General features: G+C 51.8%; 1 protein-coding gene across 1 annotated transcript in view; it reads right to left on the reverse strand.

Annotated features, from left to right (window-relative positions):
• The window catches only part of PAQR5 (progestin and adipoQ receptor family member 5), an 89010-nt gene extending 74037 nt beyond the window's left edge, over positions 1 to 14973 (reverse strand). The window contains exons 1-4 of the mRNA XM_007467865.1: positions 14788 to 14973; positions 14144 to 14298; positions 11417 to 11699; positions 11024 to 11089 (exon numbers count right to left, since the gene is read on the reverse strand). Of these exons, the coding sequence (XP_007467927.1) occupies positions 11024 to 11089; positions 11417 to 11699; positions 14144 to 14298; positions 14788 to 14973 (690 nt within the window). The remainder of the gene's footprint in view (positions 1 to 11023; positions 11090 to 11416; positions 11700 to 14143; positions 14299 to 14787) is intronic.
• Between the last annotated feature and the right edge of the window lie 7166 nt (positions 14974 to 22139).

The raw sequence follows: 22139 nt of genomic DNA on the forward strand, positions 1-22139 counted from the left end.
GAGAGTGAAAAAGCTCTCCACGTACTGATCTGGAAGCTTCTCAAGAGAGCTAAGTGGAGAAAGACCAAATCAGGGGTAGAAAAATACATACAGTGTTGCTACCATGTGGAGGGAAAGACCGCATATGCATTTACTGATCTGTGCATGAGGCATCTCTGGAAGAATATGTTAAGAAACTGGTAAAGTTGCCTCTGAGGGAGGGGAGGGCACTGGGAGGCCAAGGGAGATGGGGGTGGAGACCCTTTCACAGCGAGATCTTCACAATTTTTGAATTCTGAACCATGTACTTTTATTTTCTGAGAAAAAAAAAGACGCTGTGAATCCCCAAACAGGGGATTCGTTAAATAAACTACGTGCCATCCATATCCTGAAACATCATATAGCTGTAAAGGAGAGTGAAAAAGCTCTCCACGTACTGATCTGGAAGCTTCTCAAGAGAGCTAAGTGGAGAAAGACCAAATCAGGGGTAGAAAAATACATACAGTGTTGCTACCATGTGGAGGGAAAGACCGCATATGCATTTACTGATCTGTGCATGAGGCATCTCTGGAAGAATATGTTAAGAAACTGGTAAAGTTGCCTCTGAGGGAGGGGAGGGCACTGGGAGGCCAAGGGAGATGGGGGTGGAGACCCTTTCACAGCGAGATCTTCACAATTTTTGAATTCTGAACCATGTACTTTTATTTTCTGAGAAAAAAAAAAAAAAAAACGGGAGGGGGGGGGCAAAACAAGCAAGATTAAACAAATAAAACAAAACCCTCCCTAACGCACTTCCCTTCTGATTTCCATGCTCTCGCCTCACCTTCTGCTGCCACGGGTTTGGAAAAGCTGCCTACCAGCCCCCTCCCTCACCTCCTGCCCCTTCCTCAGCGACCCCCAGGCTGACCTGCCCCGTGGCAGCCACCGGACTCTTAAATCCAGCGGCCACTTCCCAGTTCTCTTCTTACCTGAAGGCTCCGGAGACTTCACCGTGGGCCAGCCCCCATCCTTCAGCATCCTCGGGCTCCTCCAGCACCGGGCTCCCAGGGTTCCCTGCTCCCTCTCTGGGACACCTCCCAACGCTCCGTGTCCGAATGCTGGCACCCCTGCAGCTCACTTCTAGGTCCTCCTCTCTGCTCTTCTCTTCTTGGTCCACACGCTCCCCCTGGGCCATCTGGTCTACCCAAGGCTACGCTCATCATTTACATGCATGTCACTCCCAAATGTGCATCTCCAGCCGGACCTGTCTTTTGAGCGCAGGGCCCCACCTGGAGGACTCCCAGGTATCGCTCACCCAACAGGCCCAAAATGTAACTTGCCAGCTTCCAGCCACTTTCATCCTCCACACCCAGGAGGCTCCCTTGCCTGTGTTCCCTCCTGAGTACCCCTGAATCCATCCGCTCTTGCCCACCTAACGGAAGCCTTCCTCATCGGCTCCCCCAGCCTCCTCACTCCTTCCCACCTCAGGACCTCTGCACACAGTTTACCTGTGCCCAGAATACTCCCCTCCACTCCCCACCCCTGTTTTATCTTGATTCTTATCTATGCAAACAGGGGTGGGCTGTGTGTGGCTACTTACTGGCATCGTGTGGGTGGAGACCAGGGAAGCTACTAAACATCCTGCAACACGCAGGACAGACCCCACGACAAAGAATTACCTGACGCAGAATGTCAAGAGTGCCGATGTGAGAAACCCTGCCCTAGATTAAGCACGTCCTCTGACACACTTTCATAACATGCTCCATTTCTCCTGCATAGCACCTATCCCAATTGTGTCAATATTTAACTGTGCAAAGGTATTGGCCAAGTTCCATCTTCTAAGCTTTATGGGATGAATAAATGAATTAAAGTCACTGGCTTGGGTTTATCTCTGTATCTCCACCTCCCGTGCCCAGCCTCAAGCTCAGAGCCTTGAGCTTGGCAGTGAAAATGTGTGGATCGATATGAAACACGCAGGGCAGGGACTGAGCGGTACTGAGCAGAGGCCTGGCCTCCAACTCCGCTGGGTCCTCTGTGCCATCCGATGGCAGTCCTTTCCCTGCCCTGGACCAGCTTCTCCCCCTATTCTACAGCACCTAGCTCTGCCCAGCTTTGCGCAGCCCTCAAGTCCTGCCTCTACCCAGGTGGCTCCATGGCCCCTTCAAGCCAATGGATATGCCCTCATCATCTTGTCAAACTGGCTGCTCCTCCTATAAGCTTATCGGCAGCCTCACCGCCACTCACCCAGCACCAAAGCACAAACCTGGGCACCCTGTGCAGCGCACCCACCCTCCACACCTGCTCCCTCCACCCGCTCCAACCATGAGGCTCCAGTGTCACCCAGTTTTCTCCCACTTGGTTCTTGCCTTAAGCCTCTCTCCCTCCCAGACCACCTGTGACATCACTCCCAGCTCTGTCCATCTAAGATGATAATAGGCCTGTATCACTTCCTGATTAAAACCCCCTTCAGTGCTTCTCTCTGCCTACAGCGTGGAGCCCAAGTTCCTCGCCTGGTCCAAGACCCTTCGCACTCTACCCGTCCAGGGCCCCATCTCCAGCCCCAAGCACAAACACCACTGTGCCACTTGTCTCCTGCCGCAGTCCAGGCTCTCTCCTCCCCTGCCCTCCCTCCTCCCCCTCCCCGTTTCCTCCCTCTTTCCTCTACCTAGAGGCCTGGAGACCTCATGTTCATCCTTAAGATCTAGTTCCAACACCTATTCCTCGACGGAATGTTGGTACCTCAAAAAATGAAACACAGAATTTCCATATGATCCAGCAATTCCACTTCTGGGAATACACCCCAAAGAACTGAAAGCAGGGACCCAAACAGATATTTGTACACCCATGTTCATAGCAGCAATACTGACAACAGCCAAAAGGTGGAAGCAACCTGTGTCCGTCGACAGATGGATGAACAAAATGTGGGATATCCACACACTGGAATATTATTCAGCCTTCAAAAGGAAGGAAATTCTGATGTATACCACAACACTGATAAACCTTTAAACATCATGCTAAGTGAAAGAAGCCAGACACAAAAACTCACACGTTGTTAAGACTCTGCTTAGGTGAGGTACCCAGAATAGTCAAATTCACAGAGACAGAAAGAAGCATGGTGGTTACCAGGGGCTGAGGGGAGGAGGGAAAGGGGAGTTAATGGGTACGGAGTTTTGGTTTTGTAAAGTGCAAAGAATTCCGGAGCTGGATGGTGGTGATGGTTGTACAACGATGTGAATGTCCTTGATGGCACTGAACTGTATACTTTGAAATGATTAAAATGGTAAATCGTATGTTATGTATATTTTACCACAATAAAAAAGGCAAAAACCAAAACCCAAACCCCGCTCTCCTCGTTGAAACCCTCTGCACCCTACCATTACCTCCCCAAAAAAACCCATGCACGCCCCCACCCGCCATCCCCAATTCCCTACCTCACACCCTGGGTGGAGCTGACCAGACCCTCCTCTGCGCACTGCAATTACAGACTGACCTCTTTCCTCCCAGACTACAGGGTTCTGTGGCAGGGGACTTGTCTGACTCCCTGCTCCTTCCTCAGCATCTAACCTGCCGTTTAGAGCAGTCTCTGATCCTTCAATGAGAACTATAAGAATGAACAACCCAGGGCTTCCCTGGTGGCGCAGTGGTTGAGAAGTCCACCTGCCGATGCAGGGGACACGGGTTCATGCCCCGGTCCGGGAGGATCCCACATGCCGCGGAGCAGCTGGGCCCGTGAGCAATGGCCACTGAGCCTGCGCGTCTGGAGCCTGTGCTCCGCAGCAGGAGAGGCCACAGCAGTGAGAGGCCCGCGTACCGCAAAAAAAAAAAAAAAAAAAAAAAAAAAAAAAGAATGAATAACCCAAACCGATCATTTTGGGTTAACACTACCCCAAATTTCTGAGCCTGCTGTCCTCAGAACAGTGATTTACTTCCAAGATTCATTGACAAACTCCTCCCATTCCTGGAGAAGATAAATCTTCACGCTTCCATTAAGCAACAAGGTCAGAAGGGGCTTCCATGGGCGGGTTAATAAACAACTAACTTGGGAGGAATAAACAAAATAAAACCAGGGATGGGTTGGGGTAAGGGTGTGTAGCCCTGGGGTCTAACACTGCTGTGCTCCACCTTCCCCTTCCTCTGCACTGTGGGTGGGCTGATTCACTTCCTGTGTCCCCTCCCAGGGCAGTGGGAGAGGGGACCAAAGAGCAGCTAAGTCCTTAGGGCATGTAGAGATGATTAGTCACTGGCTGGAAGGCTGCTGACCTTAGTGCCTGGGCCAACCACAGGCCTGCTTCCCCCACCCCCTACCTTCTTATGTAACCCAAGGCCTGGGAGGCAAAGAGACCTTGGCCTTGGCTCTCAGCAAGAGGCCCAGTGGGCCCAGAGCCTTCCCTGTTCTAGCTCACATCCTACACTGTAAGCCCTTGGAGACCCCACGCACAGGCTCCTTGGTTCTCACACAGTCAGCATTTCCAAAACAGGGGCTGAAAAAGAAAAGTGTCTTCCTGGCCCTGGGGGTAATCAGTGGGAGGGTCTTCAGAGATCATCTAACCCCGTGGTTCTCAACCAGAGACGATTCTGGATTCTGCCCACCACGGGTCGTTTAGCAATGTCTGGAGACACTGCTGTTTGCCAGGAGAGAAGTGAGAGGTGGTGTTACTGGCATCTAGTGGGTAGAGGCCAGGGCTGCTGCCGAACATCCTACAAAACACAGGCCAGCCCTGCAGCAAAGAAGTATTTGGTCCAAAAGGTCAACAGTCCCTGATCTCAGCCAAGCTCTCTCTTCTACAGATGAGAAAACTGGGGCCCAGGAAGGGACAGGGCCAAAGTCATACTGTGAGTTAGATCGTGTCAGAATTAGAATCCAGGGGGACTTCCCTGGCGGTCCAGTGGTTAAGACTCCGAGCTTCTGCTGCAGGGGGCTGGGGTTCAATCCCTGGTGGGGGAACTAAGATCCCGGATACCACACAGCACCGACAAAAAAAAAAAAAAAAAAAAAAAAAATATTTATAAATAAATAAATATGGCAATACCACACACAGAGCACAACCTACTAGCAATGCCAGACATACCTAGAAATGAAGGGAACGTGCGCACACATCTCACAGAAACAGGGGCCTCATACCAAAGTTACTCTTCAGCTTGAAAGTTAACATTTCAGACTAATCTTCTTGAAACTTAGCAGGAAAAATAGTACTTTTTAAAAATCCTGTTAAACTGCTAAATCAATCTAGTCACCCTGAACACCTCTCAACAGAATCTAGAATCCATGAACATAGCAGCTGCATCCAGAAAGATTTAAGATTCTAAATTATTAAAATACATTAATAACCAATGTCTCTGTCTGATATCCACTAATCAAAATCTAATCTTTGCTAACTATCACAGATGCTATCAACCATTTGATCTTTGCGGTTTATACAAATACCCATAAAACAGCAGCAATCCAAAATTTACACAACTTTGAAGAAAAAGCATCTTTGTGTAACTAAATGTACACTAACGAAATAACCTCAAATAAGTCTCAAGAATAGTTTGCATTTTTTTCTTAAGTACATTATATGCTATCTTTGCCACCATCAAATGCAAATAATCATTCATATTCTTAGCTAAATGTAAAAGCTTCAGGATAAAAATCATCAAAACGAAATACTTGGTTAAGAATAACCTAAATTTTGTCCCAAATTTCCTATCTTCCTTTTAATTTCCAAAAGTGTCTTAAAAATCAAAAGCTTCTTCTAGAAAATATTAATCTTTTTTATTCACAACTACAAAACAGGAGAGGCAGTGGAGCTGTCCAAGGCTCCAGCTTGCATTATCTTAGAGGTTTTTTCATGATACAAATTACCCATAAACCCATTATTTAACCTAAAAAAAAAAAAAAAGTATATATAAAAAAAAAAATTAGAATCCAGGGCTCCCCACCTGCCACACCAGGCCTTCAGCTCCCCAGACTCCACTGACCGACTCAAAGACCGGTGGCAAGCTGGTTGAGTAGCCGAATTCAGGCCCCTGGGATCTAGGCACCCGTGATGGCTGGGCTCTGTGCCTCTGGCTGGCTCCAAATGCATCCCACCAAAGTCATCCTGACCACAGGGCTCCCACATAATCAAAGAGGAAGAATGTCTTAAGGGGCTACAGCATATCCCGGCAAGATGCCCATTTGAGGCTTAGGCAAAATTCATCACGCAAGTTCCCCCCAGAGCTCTCTGGGGGTGGTCCTAGCCTGGTGTCAAGGACGGAAGAAAGGACAACTCCGTAAGATAAACCCTGGGTGAGGGGACAGAGCATGGGCAGAAATCACACCTAGGATCACTACTTTGGGGGAACACTGTCTTTTTCCCTAGCTGCCAAAAATGACTGTATCTCTCACACCTGTTGGCTCCTTGCTGCCATCCTGCACAATTTCAGAATAACACCTAGAGTCACCCTTGTCCTTTTCCCTCAGGAGCCAACACTGTGTCTCCCACCGTGGACCAGACACTAGGGCACAGGTCCAGGCATTAGCACTGACAATGCAACCCCATTATTTATGAAGGACTGATTCACGTCATGTCACAACAGGCGTACTTTTCCATCTACTGTCACTGAAAGCCACCAGACTTGTAGTGATGGTGGTAATAAAGGAGGCAAGGGACAGGAATGCATAAGCTATGTCTCATGTCAGGGTCTCCCCTCTTCACAGGAAGGGAGCCCATAAGGAGTGGCTGGGGGACAAGAATGGGGGGAGGGGAGCTACAGTGGCCTCAGACACAGGACGCGGCCCTTTTTTTTTTTTTTTTTTTTGCCTGCGTTGGGTCTTCGTTGCTGCGAGCGGGCTTTCTCTAGTTGTGGCGAGTGGGATTCACTCCTCGTTGTGGTGCACGGGCTTCTCATTGCGGTGGCTTCTCTTGTTGCAGAGCATGGGCTCTAGGCACTCAGGCTTCAATAGATGTGGCACACAGGCTCAGTAGTTGTGGCTCGCAGGCTCTAGAGCTCAGGCTCAGTAGTTGTGGCACACAGGCTGGGTTGCTCCGCGGCATGTGGGATCTTCCCGGACCAGGGATAGAACCCGTGTCCCCTGCATTGGCAGGTGGATTCTTAACCACTGCACCACCAGGGAAGCCCAGGACGAGTCAATATTATGGACTCATTTCTTCAGGCAAAGCATTATCATTGTTCCCTCCACCTGCCCTGCCTCCCTTCCTCCCCAGTTTTCCCAACACGCTGGTAAAAACTCCTACACATCCTTCAAAGCCCAACTTCTGGAGTCTCTCTCCCAACATCAATTTCAGCTCTTAATTTGACAAACCACAATACCAATAGGAGAAGATTTGGGGGTCAATAGCCGGGAAAACACCAAAGTTCCCTATGGATCTAGTGTGGGGGCCTGCACAGGAGCTGCTTCCCCTGTCTCCACGTGTGCGCTGACCACCCTGGCCTCCAGGCTCTTTGTCCTGTCTGTGTGGCCTACTTGGCTGACTGAGGCAGCACAGCGTGGAGGCTAAGGCTGCAGGGTCTGGAGCCAGACTAATTCTGGTGCCCCTCTCCCTGCAAGTGTCATCTTGGGCAAAGTTATGCCACCTTTCTGAGGCTCAGTTTCCTCATCTGTAAAATGGAGATGATATGGTTTCAACCTCATGGCTGTTGTAAGGACTACCTAGTACAAGTGCATAGAACAGTGCCTGGCATCCAACTAGCATTTATTGCATGCTTATTACTATTATTAAAAATGTAACTCAGGGGACTTCCCTGGTGGTGCAGTGGTTAAGAATCCGCATGCCAATGCAGGGGATACGGGTTTGAGCCCTGGTCTGGGAAGATCCCACATGCCGCGGAGCAACTAAGCCCATGCGCCACAACTACTGAGCCTGCGCTCTAGAGCCCGTGCTCCACAACAAAGACAAGCCACCGCGATGAGAAGTCTGCGCACGGCAACAAAGAGTAGCCCCTGCTCGCCGCAACTAGAGAAAGCCCGTGCGCAGCAACAAAGACCCAACGCAGCCATACATACATACATAAATTTAAAAGAAAAAAAATGTACCCCTGCTCCTCCAAGCAGTTAGGAAAGAAGGAAGGGTCTACATTCCCAGTGAGTGTCAGGAGGAAAGACACCTCCAGGGACCCCATCTCCTGTCTTTGTTCCTGCAATAGCCTCTTTGGGAGGTCTTCTTGCCATAGGTAGCTTTTCCTCCAATCAATTCCACACGGCCTAGAGTTCTCCCTTAGAACACAGACAGAAGTCCTTTACAGAAACAACACTGGCCAGCAGAATGATGGGGTGGGGAGGGAGACTGCAGTTGCTTGGTGTTTGTGGATGTGTCTCCCATATTTTCTATCCCATAGATAGTTCCAGCTTCTACCCTATCCCCCGCCCATACACACACGCAGGCTTCTCCATCCTGCTTGTCCTGACACAGTGCCTCAGAATTTCAAGCTCTTGGGGCCTCCAGAAAACCACTCATCAGATTCCTAAGTGAGGCCTCAGAGCCCCCCACCTTCTCCCGCGCCTTGGGCAGAATAATGTCCTTGCTCTTCCTGGCCCACACATCTGGTTGCGTCTTCTCAGACTGGTTTGTTATCCTTGACCCAGCAGATCTGAAGCTCCACCTCTTTCCCCAGGGCTGCCAGGGACTTGGGTCGTCCAGTGCCCTGGGGAATCTGAAAAGGCTGCCTGGAGACGGCACTGTTTTCACCACTAATAGAGGCACCACCCACCTTTGGAAAGCAGCATTAGGAGGTTTCTTTTGGGGATGGGGGTCTAACCGGGAGTGCTCCCCGGTTTGCTCTCTCAAATCACTCTATGTGGATGGTGATCTGTTCAGCTAGGAGCTGCCCCTCTGGGTAACTGGAGGCAGCTGGTCTGAAGGTTCTTTCCAAGGCAGCTCCTAAGCACCCCTAGCAACCTGGTGCAGGGGACAGAGACCCAGCTTAGAATTAACTCAAGTCCAATCAAGAAAAGCTCCAGCTCTGTCTTCAAGAGGTCACTCCTATCTCCGGGCCTCAGTCTCCCCAACCGTACAATGAGGAAAGGTGGCCTGGATGTGTTCATTTACTCAACGCATATTAACTAATTACCCACTGCACACCAGGCACTGCTCTGACTCCTGGGAATAGAGCAGAATAAAACAGACCGAAAGCCCTGCCCTCATGGAGCTGATACTCTAACAGGGAAGACAGCCAAGAAACAAGATTCTTCAATATTCTTAATATACAGGATGTTAGATGGTGATATGTGCTATGGAAAGTAAAGCAGGGAAGGTGTGTAGAGATATGACCTCCAAGGCTTATTCCAGCTGAGATATTCTGTGTCTAAAGGTCTTACTCCACTGGGTTCTTGTTAAGAGCCAGGAACAGGCAGTAGGAAGCTGGGTGGGCCCTACGTGTGCACAAACCCCTGGGGAGGAACAGGTGGTGTGTGTGTGGGCAGGGGGATGGGAGTGGGGATGTGCAGGGGCTTGAATCTCAGCTGTGTTCTCAGTGGTCTCCCCCAAGGAGCAGAACTGGTCAACTCTGGGTGTTCTGGCCTGTCCTCAGGCCAAAGCAGACACTACATCTGCTAAGGAGTCCAAGGTTATAAGGTTCCTGGCCGAGTCTCAAAACTCTTCAGGGCACTGCCATGGAAAGTCTGCTATGCCCTGCCTTCCCCCTCGTTCCTGGTCTTGGATCTCAGACCCCTCCCATCCCCCCTAGATCCTCCCCTGTATTGTAGAGTATCCCCTCTCCTTACATGGGGGCAGGGGTGGATTTTTCACCAATTTTAGCAATTCCTCTTCCATTCCTGTGAACCTACTGTGTGCTCACAATGAGGAGAGCTCTCAGAGGGATACCAAGATGTGTGACCACTTCCCAGAAGGAATTTATAGCCCACCTGGGGAGGTCAGGCTAACAAACATGTGAGGAAAGAAAAATCATCTCTCACAGTCTGCTTTGCAGCTTGCAGAGCGCTTTGGACCACACACCCTCATGTAAAGCCATGAAGATTCTATTGTCCCCATTTTACAGATGAGGCAATTGAGGCTCAGAAAAGCAAGTCCTCTTCCCTGAATCCATGAGTCCATGGATCCAACCTGAATCCATATTGCCCCATGGAAGGATCAGGGGAGAGGCAATGAAGATTAGAGTTTCCAAATAAGATTTCTTGGAGAGATGGGTAAGACTTTGGTATAGATGGGCCAACGGTCCTCTGCCTCCAACCTGGAGCAGGGCCAAGCTGGGCATGGAACCCACTTCCTGCTGCTTCTCCTAGCCTGACAAGAAGTAGACTGGGGGTAAGGTGAAAGCCTGGCTGTCTGGAAAGGCACGTGGGATTATGGATGTGCTCACTGGCTTAAAAGAACCAAGTGGGGTAAGGATTTCAAGGACCCACAGTGATGGCATTGGGCACCTTTCTGGTCTGACTTTTCAGAATGCCCTTTCTGTTCACCAAGGGCAAAGATCCATCAGCTGGAAAAGAGGCTCTGCTATTTCAGGTTAATTCATTCCATTCTTGTGGGGCACCTTCCGAGTGCCAGGTACTATGGTTACAGCCGTGAACAAAACAGGTCCTCGCCTCCTGCAGACCTCCTAGCTTAGCAAGGAGCCAGCCCTCTCTTGGAGGAGCTTCCTGACCAGATTTTATTTCTTCTTGGAGGTGCACTCTCTGGGCCTACCCCTTTCAGGGGAAGAAACTCAAGGGAGGGGGAGAAGAAATGAACCCCTGCTGATCAGGGGCCCAGAAAAATGGAGACCCAACCATCTGACTGTGGTTTGTGGTCCAGGTCCACCACTTTTCTCCAGCAAGTTACTTAACCTCTTGGAGCCTCCTTTTTTGCTCATCTGACAATGGATTAAGACCTACTACCTCACTGGTTAATTAGGGAGAGGGTGTGGATGAAATCAAGGAAGTGTCCATGTGAGTGCTGTTAGCTCTTCTCTGATGCTCTGACCTCCCCCACCTGTCCTCTCTGCTTCTGCGTGGTTAGGACCATCTTTCATCCCCTTTCCCACACACAGCTGAGCCCTCCTCGCAGCCAAGGCAAGAGGAAGCCCATTCTGTTCAAATCGTCAAGGATTATAGAGGTCGCTCTAGATCCCTGCCTCTGCCTACCCTCTCTCCCCAGTGCTCATCTCGAGGAGTGCTGGGGGAGCCGAGGATGCCCCGCTGGGCTGTGACCTGCGGGAGACAAGACAAAAGCCCAGAACTCCCCGTGGCTGGGTACCCACTTCAGCAGGGCCCAGACGGCGCCCGCCCCCCGCCCCACGCCCGGCAGAGGGCCGCCCCCTCACCCGCACCCTGTCTGGCTCAGTACAGTCTCCTATCATACATCTTGGCCGGAGGAGGCGGGAAGCACAAACGTAAACATCCCTTAAGAAATCGCCAACTCTGCCGTCCCCATCTAAGGATACATACATATTTTTAAAGGAACTGAGGGACACGGGGGAGGGACGCAAACGCTCAGAAGAGTGAGGGATGGGAAAAGCGAGAAGGCAAACTTCCAACCGATCTCAGCGGAGACCCCATGCACCGGCAGCGGCCACCCCACCGCATCGGCTCCCGGGCGGAGGGCGCGAGGGCAAAAGTGGCTGCATTTCGCCGCCGTCCAGTGCACGGCACTCCGGGCGCAAACTTTCCAAGGACCGCCCGGGGAGCGGCCGGCGGGCTCCGGGGAGCCTGGGGGGCGGCCGCCGAGGCGGGGTGCGCTTGGACAGGGAGGCCGGAGGACGCGTGCCGCGGGGGTGTCCCGCCCTCGGTTACCTGGGTTCTGAGTGTCTCGGGCATCCGGCTGAGAGGGCGCAGGGACGCAGCACAGGCAGGAGGAGACCCGAACTCTCCGCCCGGCCGCGTCCGCCACGGGACAGCCCGCGCTGCACCTGGCTGGGAGGTCGGCGCGCTTCCCCGAGGGCCCCGCCCACCCCTCCCGCGCGGGGCGGGGCCGGGAGGGGAGGGGCGGGCGGGGGAGGAGCCGAGGCAGGGCACAGGTCCCATCGTGGGGCCTGCACCTAACAGTGTGCCAGCCACGCTGGGCTCCGTGACCTCCAAAGGGTCGCCCCCTCACTCGCCAACCTGCGGTGCGAGGCAAGCCAGGCGCCCAGGTGGAGTCGGGGGTGTCCATAGGCCCCCTCTCCCCTGCACCTTCCACGCCCTTCATGCCCACCCCCACTTTCAGGGGCAGAGACCTGGGAGCCCCGAGGCCTCCTGGAGGGCAGGGCCACTGAGCCTGCTCTTCGGAAGAGTGCATGGGGTGGAGCACAGCGGAAAAAACAACTGGGTGCCCGCAGCCCCACCCGACCATGAACTCTCCCCCGTGGGAGAGGCTCCTGGCTGTTCTGGGCCCCTGTCATCAGTTCCACCCAGCTGTCTCGGGAGTGCCCCAGCAGGGGGGTGCTTTGCCACCCTCACCCTTTCCCCAGGTCTGGAAGGTGCTGGGCCTGGAGGAGGACACGGTGATAAGAGTCAAAGGCACACAGAGGGCAAAGAAAAAACATCACCCCCTGACCCCCGCCACCCAGACTCCGTGGCTACTCCTATGTGCTGAAGGAACAGGTTGCAGGCTACTGCCTGCCTTCCCCCCTCCCCCTCCCAGAGGAACTCAGGAAAGTCCACTCTTTGGATAAAACTCCCAGACTGAAGTGGAGGTGCACCCCACCTATGACCCCAGGCTATCTGAGCTCCTTCTCCCTGCCTCGCCTTGTTTGCTAGGTGTGCAGGCAGTGGCAGGAGTACTGGACCTGGAGTCCAGAGACCTGGGCTCTAGCCTCCATTTAGCTCTGTAACCTGCAGCAAATCTCTGTCCCTTTCTGAGCCTCAGTTTCCCCATTTGCAGTGAGTGGGTTGCAGCTGATGATTGCTAAGGTCCTTTCTATGGATCCTCAATCATGCTAGTGAGCATCCGGCTTATTATCCACAGGTTTTCCTGTGGATACATATCTTGTAAAGGGGTGTGTGTGTGTGTGCCTCTCAGTCTGGACTAGCTTGTCCTCTCAGACTTAAGTTATTGAAGGGCAAGTGATGTGGCTGTACCAACAGGGAGGCAGTCGTCCTGTGCAAACCAGAGCTTGACAAGGGAGCGTGGATCCCAGTCCCAGCTTATGCTGAATTCAGAGTGGCCTCAGGCAGGTCCCTCGTTAATCCTTGCTCTGCCTTCCCAAGGGTACTGGGGGACTAGATGAGCTATGAGCCATGAAGGCCTTTGAAGAGGGAAGGCAAAGGGTGTGTGCTTTCTTTTGATGCCCATGGCAGCGAGGGGCTTCGGAGACAGAATGGGGCATGAGCTGCTTGAAGCCTATAGAGCTGGCTCGTCCCCACCCTGTAGGCGCTGCAGCAGGTACAGGTACCCCCACATCCCAGCCATACACAGACACCAGGAAGGTGAACAGAGTTGCAGTGCCCCACCAGACTCCAGCCCCCCGCAGGCCTCTGGGTGTGTGGCTTGGGAAGCCAAAGAGGGAAGATGAGTCTCCCAACATAAAGGGAAATGGTCAGTGGGTTTCTTTCTTTCTTTCTTTCTTTTTAATTAGTTTTGGCTGCGTTGGGTCTTCGTTGGTGCGCGCGGGCTTTCTCTAGTTGCGGTGAGTGGGGGCTACTCTTCGTTGCAGTGCGTGGGCTCCTCATTGCGGTGGCTTTTCTTGTTGCGGAGCACGGGCTCTAGGCGCGCAGGCTTCAGTAGCTGTGGTGTGTGAGCTCAGTAGTTGTGGCTCGCGGGCTCTGTATCGCACGCTCAGTAGTTCTGGCGCATGGCTTAGTTGCTCCGCGGCATGTGGGATCTTCCCGGACCAGGGCTCGAACCCACGTCCTCTGCATTGGCAGGCAGATTCTTAACCACTGCACCACCAGGGAAGCCCCAGACACCTTATAAAACATAACTCATATAATCCTTTTTGGGAGATTAGCCCCGCGCATCCATATGACTTGGAGTCTCCCATCTCTCCCTCTGCCTCTCCCTGGCACCTGCGCTTTTAGGGTGCAGGTATAGGAAGTTATTTTCCCAACCAGGCACCTACTCCTCAGCGGCCCGGCCAGCTCCTCCTGGGTGGGCCCAGACTGTCCTCTTCGTTCAAAAGGCTGTCTGAAGGCAGAACAGTGCCAAAGAGACCCTCACCCCTCTTAATAGCAGAACGTGGGTCCCTTGCGCGTTCTCGGCTCCCTTGCACCCAACTCTAACTTAAGCCAACAGAACCCCTCCCACTCTTATCTCGCCTGTGATGGCGTCATCAGGTCAGGGCTTACAGCTCCACTTTGAGAAAACTGAGGCTGGGAAAGGTGCCAGGATTCATCCAGCAATGGCGGATCTGGCACGGCACCTCCCGTACACTGTCGGAGCTGCCCTGCTGACAAGGCCCTTTCCCGGGCATCATCTCATCAGGGCTGGAAGCATTCACCTCCTTTCACAGAGGCAGAAATGGCCACTCAGGGAGAGCGTGTGGTTGATGGGAACTTCTCGAAGAGCATTCCTTTCAGCCACTGTGTTCACACAAGTGGGCAGTGCTGGTATTAGTTTCCTAGGGCTGCCGTAACAAATTACCACAAACAACAGAAGCTTAATCTCCCACAGCCCGGGAGGCTGGAAGCCCCGAATGTAGGTGTCAGCAGAAGTACACTCCCTCCGAAGTTTCCACAGGAGGGTGTGTCCACGTCCCTTCCAGCTTCTGATGGCCGCGGGAGTTCCTGGGTTGTGGCAGCATCACTCCAGTCTCTGCTTCCGTCTTCCCGTGGGCTTCTCCTCTGTCACTGTGTCCTCTCCCCTTTGTGTAAGGACACCAGTCATTGCATTCAGGATGATCTCACCTCGGGATCCTTAATTACATCTGCAAAGACCCCTTTTCCAAATAAAGTCACAGTCACAGGGACTGGAGGTTAGGAGGTGGACTCACCTTTTCAGGGGAGTCCCAAGTGTGCCGTTTTTGTTCAGTGGGAATCTCTGGCGGTGGGCCGAGGTCTTCTGTAAAGCTCCCCAGGTGATTCTGTTGTGCAGCCGGGGTGGAGACCCCCAGGTAGTGCAACTCCCTCAGCTGCCTGACTCTGGAGTGACTAGCAAGCCAAGGCCACGTCTGCGTCATCGTCCTGCCCCAGGTGCCCTGGGTTGGCCCAGCACGCAGCAAATATAAATACAAATAAATGTGTGAGGGGGCAGGGGGCGCCCACCCCGACGGCTCTAGCGCCCACCGATGGCGGTGGATTTTCCCAGCAGCGATGGCACTTGCACTTCTTGCCTGATTTCTGGGCCTCTCATTGCTCACCACTTCCCTGTGTTTCTCCCTCTCCCAGCCCCCTGAGCCTGCGGGGCACTGGGGCTGGTTGCTGCAGAGCTGGAAGGAAGTCAAGCACTCCAGAAGGGGTGGGAAGACAGGAGCTCCTCTGGGCAGCCTCTGGCTTCTGCTCTCAGCCTGAGGCTGCTGCCTCTCCTGCATGGCTAACCGGCCTATAAGGATTGCGCCCCCCCCACCCCCGCAAAGTGTTGACTGCCCCCAGTCTACCCAGAGATTCCCCCTCCCTGACCCCCGGCTCTCTCTCAGCCCCCAGGCACCAGCTCTCTGCAAGCTCTGGGCAAAACCTGGACTCAGCTCTCTTTCAAGAGCCACACAAATATCCATCCCCTTTAAGCCCGCAATCCCATGCCTGAGAATGCATCCTAAGGGAATAATCCTCAAAGAATGAAAATGCTCTTTGAACAAAGTTTCAGCGTTCTAACAGCAGGAAATGAAGGAACCTATGTGTGCAGCTCTAGAGCGCTGGTAAGCAAGAGCGCACCCATTTTAAAAGCTAATTGTGAAGACCATTGCACCATGGGAGAGCGCCGATGATACTCTGTTGAGTGCAAAACTGCACTCGGCAGGAGGCCAGCTGTGAAAAAGTTGTATGTGTGCATGTACAAGGGCTGGAGGGGAATTGGGGGGAAAAGAAGGAAACCCGAAACGCCCACTTACTAGGTTTGGGATTGTGGGTGATTCTTTTTCTAACTTCTGGTATTGTTGTAATATTGTTTGTGCAATAAATATTTGTATGAGTATATAATAATAGTAATTATTGTTAGTCTTGAGATCGGGAAAGGCTCCTGAAGGCACCTATTCAAAGCAGGTGTAAATGAGCACACGTCCTAATGCGGGCTGCCTCAGTGAACTATTTGCATTTGAAAGAAGCTAAAGTTTCAGGCAAACAGTGGCCTTCAGGCTGGGGCGGTAGAGCTATTTTACAGGCAGGGTAAGGTCCTGCAGTCCCCACCTGTGGATGAGCCCCTGTCTCTGCACACCCACTCCCGGCAGCCTTCTTTAACTCAGTGTGCCCACTTTTTATGGGGCAACGGAGGAAGGGAGAGCTTACAGGTTACTCAGCCTCTGAGCCTCACCTCCTCTGCACATTATTTTATCCAATAATAATATCTGTGGAGACACTTTCCTGGTGGCGCAAGGGCTAAGAATCTGCCTGCCAATGCAGGGGACCCGGGTTCGAGCCCTGGTCCGGGAAGATCCCACATGCCGCAGAGCAACTAAGCCCGCCCGTGCACAACTACTGAGACTGCGCTCTAGAGCCCGCGAGCCACAACCACTGAGCCCGTGTGCCACAACTACCGAAGCCTGGGCGCCTGGAGACTGTGCTCCGCAACAAGAGAAGCCACTGCAATGAAAAAAAAAGCCCATGCACCGCAACGAAGAGTAGTCCCCGCTCGCCGCAACTCGAGAACTCTGCTGCTCGTGTGCAGCAACAAAGAACCAACACAGCCAAAAATTAAATAAACAAATAAATAAATTTATTAAAAAAAAAAAAAGAATATCTGTGGGGTCAAACAGGAACACCCTGACTAGGTTCATGGCTAGTAAAAGGCAGGGCAGAGAGCTGAACCCAGGTGGGTCTCAGCCAAAAGCAAGGGCCTCCTCCCCTCTGTTTTGGGGTATTCTCCCTGAGGTGGGGAGGTGACCCAGTGCTGTCCACAGCCACCTCAATGGCAGCCTGGATGGGCAAGGATACTTCTAGAAATAGGACTGGGACAGAGTGCTGACCCCAGGGAGGAGGGTGGTTGGCACTGGGCCTGAGGCTTTCTTAAAGTCTGGGTGTGGACCTTTTGAAGTTTGTTCTCAGGAAAGGCCAGAGAAGCCTTGCTGTGTTCTCTGTCCCCACCCAGCTCAGGAGCTGTGAGAGGTGGAGACAGAAGTGCTCCCCTGTGCTCTCCTGGGGGCTGACCGGCTGGGCAGGGCAGCTCGGGACAGCTGATGAGCCCTGTGACGTACCTGGCTGCTTAAGGCGCGGAAGTCCGGATTTACACAAAACATTTGGCAGAGCAAAAAGGCTTCACTTTGACAGGAGGATTTCAAGTGACAGTCATAACCACTGTTTACCAAGCTCTTACTACAGGCCAGGTACCCAGAGCTCTGTAGACACGGAATCTCATTTGACGCTCATCAAGAGCCATGTCTATCTTTATCCCCATTTCATAGATTGGAAAGTTGTGACATAGATTGGAAAGGTCACACAGCCAGGACTCGGGACTGGTCCAGAGATTGTGCCATCAATTGCTGTGCTACAGTCTTCCTTGGGAACCAGAGGGTACATTTCAATTTCCAAAAATTAAATATATATACAATTTTCCCTGGAGCACATCTACTCTGAGATTCACCACAGCATATACCCTACAGGTAACATTGAAAATAGGATTCCTATTCACATTAGCCAGCCAATCTTGAGGCTTTCACAGGATCGAGCCTTTGAGAAATGGTCCACTTATGGGAAATAGGGCATGCTTGTAGTCAATTTCCTACATTAGAATACAGGGATGTAGAGATCTATTAGGTATTGTAGGAACAGTGAACTCCTAAAAGGGCAAGTGACTTCCACGAATTAAAGGCTGAATCTGCATTAGATTGCCATCTGCCCTGCTCGAATTTCTCCCTCCTCAAAAGTTGTTGTGCAGCTATTTTCGAGGTGGTTTCTGAATGAATACTAGAAAGTCCCTTTGGGTCCAGCCTGTGTCAAACCTAGCCTACATGATTTGTTTTGTTTTGTTTTGTTTTGCCCTCTAAAGATTCAAGTGCGATGTCTTTCTTCTAACACACAGATCTGGGAATCTGCTGAAAGCAAGTCTCAGCCCCCAGGCACCAGCTCTCTGCAAGCTCTGGGCAAAACCTGGACTCAGCTCTCTTTCAAGAGCCACACAAATATCCATCCCCTTTAAGCCCGCAATCCCATGCCTGAGAATGCATCCTAAGGGAATAATCCTCAAAGAATGAAAATGCTCTTTGAACAAAGTTTCAGCGTTCTAACAGCAGGAAATGAAGGAACCTATGTGTGCAGCTCTAGAGCGCTGGTAAGCAAGAGCGCACCCATTTTAAAAGCTAATTGTGAAGACCATTGCACCATGGGAGAGCGCCGATGATACTCTGTTGAGTGCAAAACTGCACTCGGCAGGAGGCCAGCTGTGAAAAAGTTGTATGTGTGCATGTACAAGGGCTGGAGGGGAATTGGGGGGAAAAGAAGGAAACCCGAAACGCCCACTTACTAGGTTTGGGATTGTGGGTGATTCTTTTTCTAACTTCTGGTATTGTTGTAATATTGTTTGTGCAATAAATATTTGTATGAGTATATAATAATAGTAATTATTGTTAGTCTTGAGATCGGGAAAGGCTCCTGAAGGCACCTATTCAAAGCAGGTGTAAATGAGCACACGTCCTAATGCGGGCTGCCTCAGTGAACTATTTGCATTTGAAAGAAGCTAAAGTTTCAGGCAAACAGTGGCCTTCAGGCTGGGGCGGTAGAGCTATTTTACAGGCAGGGTAAGGTCCTGCAGTCCCCACCTGTGGATGAGCCCCTGTCTCTGCACACCCACTCCCGGCAGCCTTCTTTAACTCAGTGTGCCCACTTTTTATGGGGCAACGGAGGAAGGGAGAGCTTACAGGTTACTCAGCCTCTGAGCCTCACCTCCTCTGCACATTATTTTATCCAATAATAATATCTGTGGAGACACTTTCCTGGTGGCGCAAGGGCTAAGAATCTGCCTGCCAATGCAGGGGACCCGGGTTCGAGCCCTGGTCCGGGAAGATCCCACATGCCGCAGAGCAACTAAGCCCGCCCGTGCACAACTACTGAGACTGCGCTCTAGAGCCCGCGAGCCACAACCACTGAGCCCGTGTGCCACAACTACCGAAGCCTGGGCGCCTGGAGACTGTGCTCCGCAACAAGAGAAGCCACTGCAATGAAAAAAAAAGCCCATGCACCGCAACGAAGAGTAGTCCCCGCTCGCCGCAACTCGAGAACTCTGCTGCTCGTGTGCAGCAACAAAGAACCAACACAGCCAAAAATTAAATAAACAAATAAATAAATTTATTAAAAAAAAAAAAAGAATATCTGTGGGGTCAAACAGGAACACCCTGACTAGGTTCATGGCTAGTAAAAGGCAGGGCAGAGAGCTGAACCCAGGTGGGTCTCAGCCAAAAGCAAGGGCCTCCTCCCCTCTGTTTTGGGGTATTCTCCCTGAGGTGGGGAGGTGACCCAGTGCTGTCCACAGCCACCTCAATGGCAGCCTGGATGGGCAAGGATACTTCTAGAAATAGGACTGGGACAGAGTGCTGACCCCAGGGAGGAGGGTGGTTGGCACTGGGCCTGAGGCTTTCTTAAAGTCTGGGTGTGGACCTTTTGAAGTTTGTTCTCAGGAAAGGCCAGAGAAGCCTTGCTGTGTTCTCTGTCCCCACCCAGCTCAGGAGCTGTGAGAGGTGGAGACAGAAGTGCTCCCCTGTGCTCTCCTGGGGGCTGACCGGCTGGGCAGGGCAGCTCGGGACAGCTGATGAGCCCTGTGACGTACCTGGCTGCTTAAGGCGCGGAAGTCCGGATTTACACAAAACATTTGGCAGAGCAAAAAGGCTTCACTTTGACAGGAGGATTTCAAGTGACAGTCATAACCACTGTTTACCAAGCTCTTACTACAGGCCAGGTACCCAGAGCTCTGTAGACACGGAATCTCATTTGACGCTCATCAAGAGCCATGTCTATCTTTATCCCCATTTCATAGATTGGAAAGTTGTGACATAGATTGGAAAGGTCACACAGCCAGGACTCGGGACTGGTCCAGAGATTGTGCCATCAATTGCTGTGCTACAGTCTTCCTTGGGAACCAGAGGGTACATTTCAATTTCCAAAAATTAAATATATATACAATTTTCCCTGGAGCACATCTACTCTGAGATTCACCACAGCATATACCCTACAGGTAACATTGAAAATAGGATTCCTATTCACATTAGCCAGCCAATCTTGAGGCTTTCACAGGATCGAGCCTTTGAGAAATGGTCCACTTATGGGAAATAGGGCATGCTTGTAGTCAATTTCCTACATTAGAATACAGGGATGTAGAGATCTATTAGGTATTGTAGGAACAGTGAACTCCTAAAAGGGCAAGTGACTTCCACGAATTAAAGGCTGAATCTGCATTAGATTGCCATCTGCCCTGCTCGAATTTCTCCCTCCTCAAAAGTTGTTGTGCAGCTATTTTCGAGGTGGTTTCTGAATGAATACTAGAAAGTCCCTTTGGGTCCAGCCTGTGTCAAACCTAGCCTACATGATTTGTTTTGTTTTGTTTTGTTTTGCCCTCTAAAGATTCAAGTGCGATGTCTTTCTTCTAACACACAGATCTGGGAATCTGCTGAAAGCAAGTGGTCACCATCGCCCTCACTCTCAAGTAACTTTCTGCACCACAGCTGGGTTTGAGAATACTCCTGAAATCCCTGCTAAATATTTTAGCATGCGGAGGGAGCTGCTAAAGAGAGGGAGAAGATAATTGAGGGCTGTGTAAATATTTAATTTAGCCCCAAGCTAGTATCCTTAATTACAGAACACTGATGTCTTTATCATAATATTCTCCAGTCTAACTAATGACAAACAGCCCTTTCTCAAGCTCACTTCAAACCCCGTGTCAGAAGACTCCAGGCAGAGCCTCTTTCTATTACTTGCACGCTCTGTTCCCTCTGTCCTCCCAGTCGGCTCCTGTGTTACCCTTCACCTCCCTGGCATGTCCTCACCACCCAGGGCCAAGGGAGGGGTGGGATGGATTGCATCATCTCTGCTTACAGATGGGGAAACTGAGGCTTAAAGGGTCAGCAAAGCTGACCAAGCCCAGGTGTCCTCACCCAGATCCTGAGTATTTTCTGCCCCACCTTGGGGCCCACAGGGAGGCCCTCTGGACCATTGGGGCCCCTATGGCTCCTCCCCCCTCTGAGTTCAGTTCTCTGTAATGAATGAGTAAAGCAAATTGCACAGAGAGAAAGGGCCATGGACTGCCTCACTCTCGCCCAGGACTGCCAGGGCTGGGGGCCAGGGGCCTCTGGGTAATTGCCAGGCAACCAGGCAGAGTCAGCACCCGCCCCACCACCGCAGCCCAGGCCCTGGCTGCAGCTCCCCATTTTGCACCCTCCATCCCTGCCCTCATTCATCCCTCCAGGGCCAGGTACTTCATGCCTTATCTCTGGTTCTCACGACAACCTGACAACCTGGTGAGGCTGTCGTTGCCATCCCACATTGCAGATGAAGTCACTGGGGAGGTGCAGAGTGGTGAGGTGGCTTGTGCAAGCTCGTGCACTTGGCAAATGGCTGAGTAAGGACTTGACCCCAAAATGTGTGTTCTCCAGACACCAAGCTCTCCATCTGGCACCCCAATCTTCCCCTCACAGCCCACCTTCCGATCGCGGGTCTGCCTGCCCCAGCGCTTGGTGAGGGCAGCCTGCCGGGCTCCGTCCTGGCTGGTAGAGCCTCAGTTTTGAGCCTCACCTGCCCAACATACACTGCACCTAGTCACTTGTATTGAAGGATCGATGTGCTGAGCAGCACTGCAGGATCCCATCACCCCGGGCACCAGGTCAGATGCTCACAGGTGGGCTGGGGAACCACAGGGCTCACAGGGTAGGGAGGGTGAAGCTTCCTCTGTCTCTGATTTCTTTCTTCATTCACTCACTCATTCATTCTTTCTTCAACTCCTTGCTGAGAATCTGCTCTGTGACAGACGCTGAATAATGGCCCCTCAAAGATGTTCACGTCTTGACCCCAGATCCTGTGAATATGTTACCATACATGGTGAAAAGGATTTTGCAGATGTGATTAAGTAAAGGAGCTCAAGATGGGAAGATTGTCCTGGATTTTCAGAGTGGGTCCCTTGTAATCACAAGGGTTCTTACAAGAGGGAGGCTGGAGGGTCAGAGGTCAGAGAAAGAGTGGGATGAAGGAACTAGATGTCAGAGGAACGCGACCA

Source organism: Lipotes vexillifer, unplaced genomic scaffold (assembly GCF_000442215.2).
Source record: "Lipotes vexillifer unplaced genomic scaffold, Lipotes_vexillifer_v1.1 scaffold792, whole genome shotgun sequence".
Taxonomy (NCBI): domain Eukaryota; kingdom Metazoa; phylum Chordata; class Mammalia; order Artiodactyla; family Lipotidae; genus Lipotes; species Lipotes vexillifer.